Source organism: Octopus bimaculoides, chromosome 22, assembly GCF_001194135.2.
Source record: "Octopus bimaculoides isolate UCB-OBI-ISO-001 chromosome 22, ASM119413v2, whole genome shotgun sequence".
NCBI lineage: Eukaryota > Metazoa > Mollusca > Cephalopoda > Octopoda > Octopodidae > Octopus > Octopus bimaculoides.
In genome coordinates this window covers 30,771,675-30,773,697 of record NC_069002.1, presented here as the reverse complement: position 1 = coordinate 30,773,697, position 2,023 = coordinate 30,771,675, and the positions used below count along the sequence as shown (strand labels likewise).

Here is a 2,023-nt window from a genome sequence, read left to right as displayed (position 1 = left end):
CAAATCGACCCCAGGACTTATTCTGTGTAAGCCTAGTACTTATTCTATCGGTTTCCTTTGCTGAACCACTAAGTTACGGGGACGTAAACACACCAGCATCGGTTGTCAAGCAACATTGGGACACACACACACACACAAACATATACACACACATACATTTATATATATACGATGGGCTTCTTTCAGTTTCCATCTACCAATTCCACTGACAAGGCTTTGGTTGGCTCGAGGCTATAGTAGAAGAACCCAGAACCATGTGGTTGGTAAGCAAGCTACTTACCACACAGCCACTCCTGCGCCTATGTTAATAAAAATGTGTGTGCATGGCATCATTTTTTTTATCATTGTTTTTGACATCCAATATTCTAAGCTTCCATGGGTCCAATGAGATTTATGGAGACTAATATTCTAAGGTCAGAGGCATCTAACTCAAGCAAACATTAAAGTAAATGAAGATTAGATAACACTGGATTATATCAGATTACATAGATTTGTGATAAATTTGGAAGCATTAAATTTTCAGAACTTTCCAAAAATAATTTTTTTTTTTTTTTAATTAAAGAAGCAAATCTTTTTTTTTTTCAAATTGATGCCATCAAAATGCCAAACTGTTTTGAGACTGTCTGAAATTATTTTGAAAACAATGCATTACTCACTGGTTTGTATCATTCCTTCTACAAATTCTTTACGAGTTAAAGCTCCATCGCAGTCTTTGTCCTGCCGCCTGAAGAAGTCTGTGATGCGAAGTTTCTTTTCTTGAATCCAGCCCAGATATCGTTGACGCCACAGGTCAAAATCAAAGTTCTTAAAACTTTCAAGCTAAAAAAAAAAAAAAAAAAAAAACACAGAGAAGATAAACATTATACAGTTTCTAAACTTTATATCCAGGTTCAATAAATGCAATAATCAATAAAGAATTGAAAAAAATATTGATCAGGTAAAACTTTCTAAAACAACAATGAGAGTATGGTTGCCCAACATCATCATCATCATCAACAACAACATTTAACATCTGTTTTCCATGCTGGCATGGGTTGGACGGATTGACAGGAACTGGCAAGGAGAGGGACTGCATCAGGTCCCATAGTCTGTTTTGACTTGGTTTCTACAGTTGGGGGCCCTTTTCTAACGCCAACCACTTTACAGAGTGTACTAAGTGCTTTTTACCTGGCACCATCGCCAGTGTGATGGGCGGGTCTTCTCAAGTACAGCAATGCACCACATGTCGGTCCTCTGTCATCTCCTTTGTAAGGTTCAGAGAAACAGATCAAGGGTTTAGGGGGGGGGGGGGTCTAACTGGACTGAGTGCTCAGATTCCTTCTGTAACCATAACCATTTTTTTTTTATATATTTGTCCATGGAATATAAACCATCCACCACCTCATGAATCGGTAAGAAATACCTTTCAGTATTTGTTCAGAGTTTTGACATTCTTGCTTCAAATACCACCAAGCTTCAACTTGGGCCCAACACCCTTTTCAGGGTCAATAAAATCAAGTACCAGTCAATTTAATCAAATAACCCCTCCCCACAAATTTCAAATTGTATCTAGCTTAGAAAGAATAACTACCACTATGCTACTACTGTCCTTTTTATTGTCATTATAACCATTATTATTAGTAGTAGTAGCAGTAGTAGTAAAAGTAAGGGGGTGAACTGGTAGAATCATTAACATGCCAGGCAAAATGCTAAGCGACAGTTTGTCCGTCTTTATGTTCTCGGTTCAAATTCTGCCAGGGGCTGACTTTGACTTTCATCCTTTTAGGATCGATAAATTAGGTACCAGTTGCATACTGGAGTCGATGTAATTGACTTAACCACCTCCCCAAAATTGCTGGTCTTGTGCTAAAATTTGAAACCAATATTATTATTATTATTATTATTATTGTTATTATTATTATCAATCAGGCAACGAGCTTGCAGAATCATTAGCATGCTGAACAAAATACATTGTGGCATTTCATCTAACCTTACATGCTGGGGTCAACTTTGTCTTTCATTAAGTACCAGTCAAGCACTGGGG

General features: G+C 37.4%; 1 protein-coding gene across 1 annotated transcript in view; it reads right to left on the bottom strand.

Moving 5' to 3' along the window:
• Window positions 1-2,023, bottom strand: part of LOC106873493 (microtubule-actin cross-linking factor 1, isoforms 6/7) — a 102,508-nt gene that overhangs the window by 21,673 nt on the left and 78,812 nt on the right. The window contains exon 28 of the mRNA XM_052975688.1: window positions 657-819. Within this exon, the coding sequence (XP_052831648.1) occupies window positions 657-819 (163 nt within the window). The remainder of the gene's footprint in view (window positions 1-656; window positions 820-2,023) is intronic.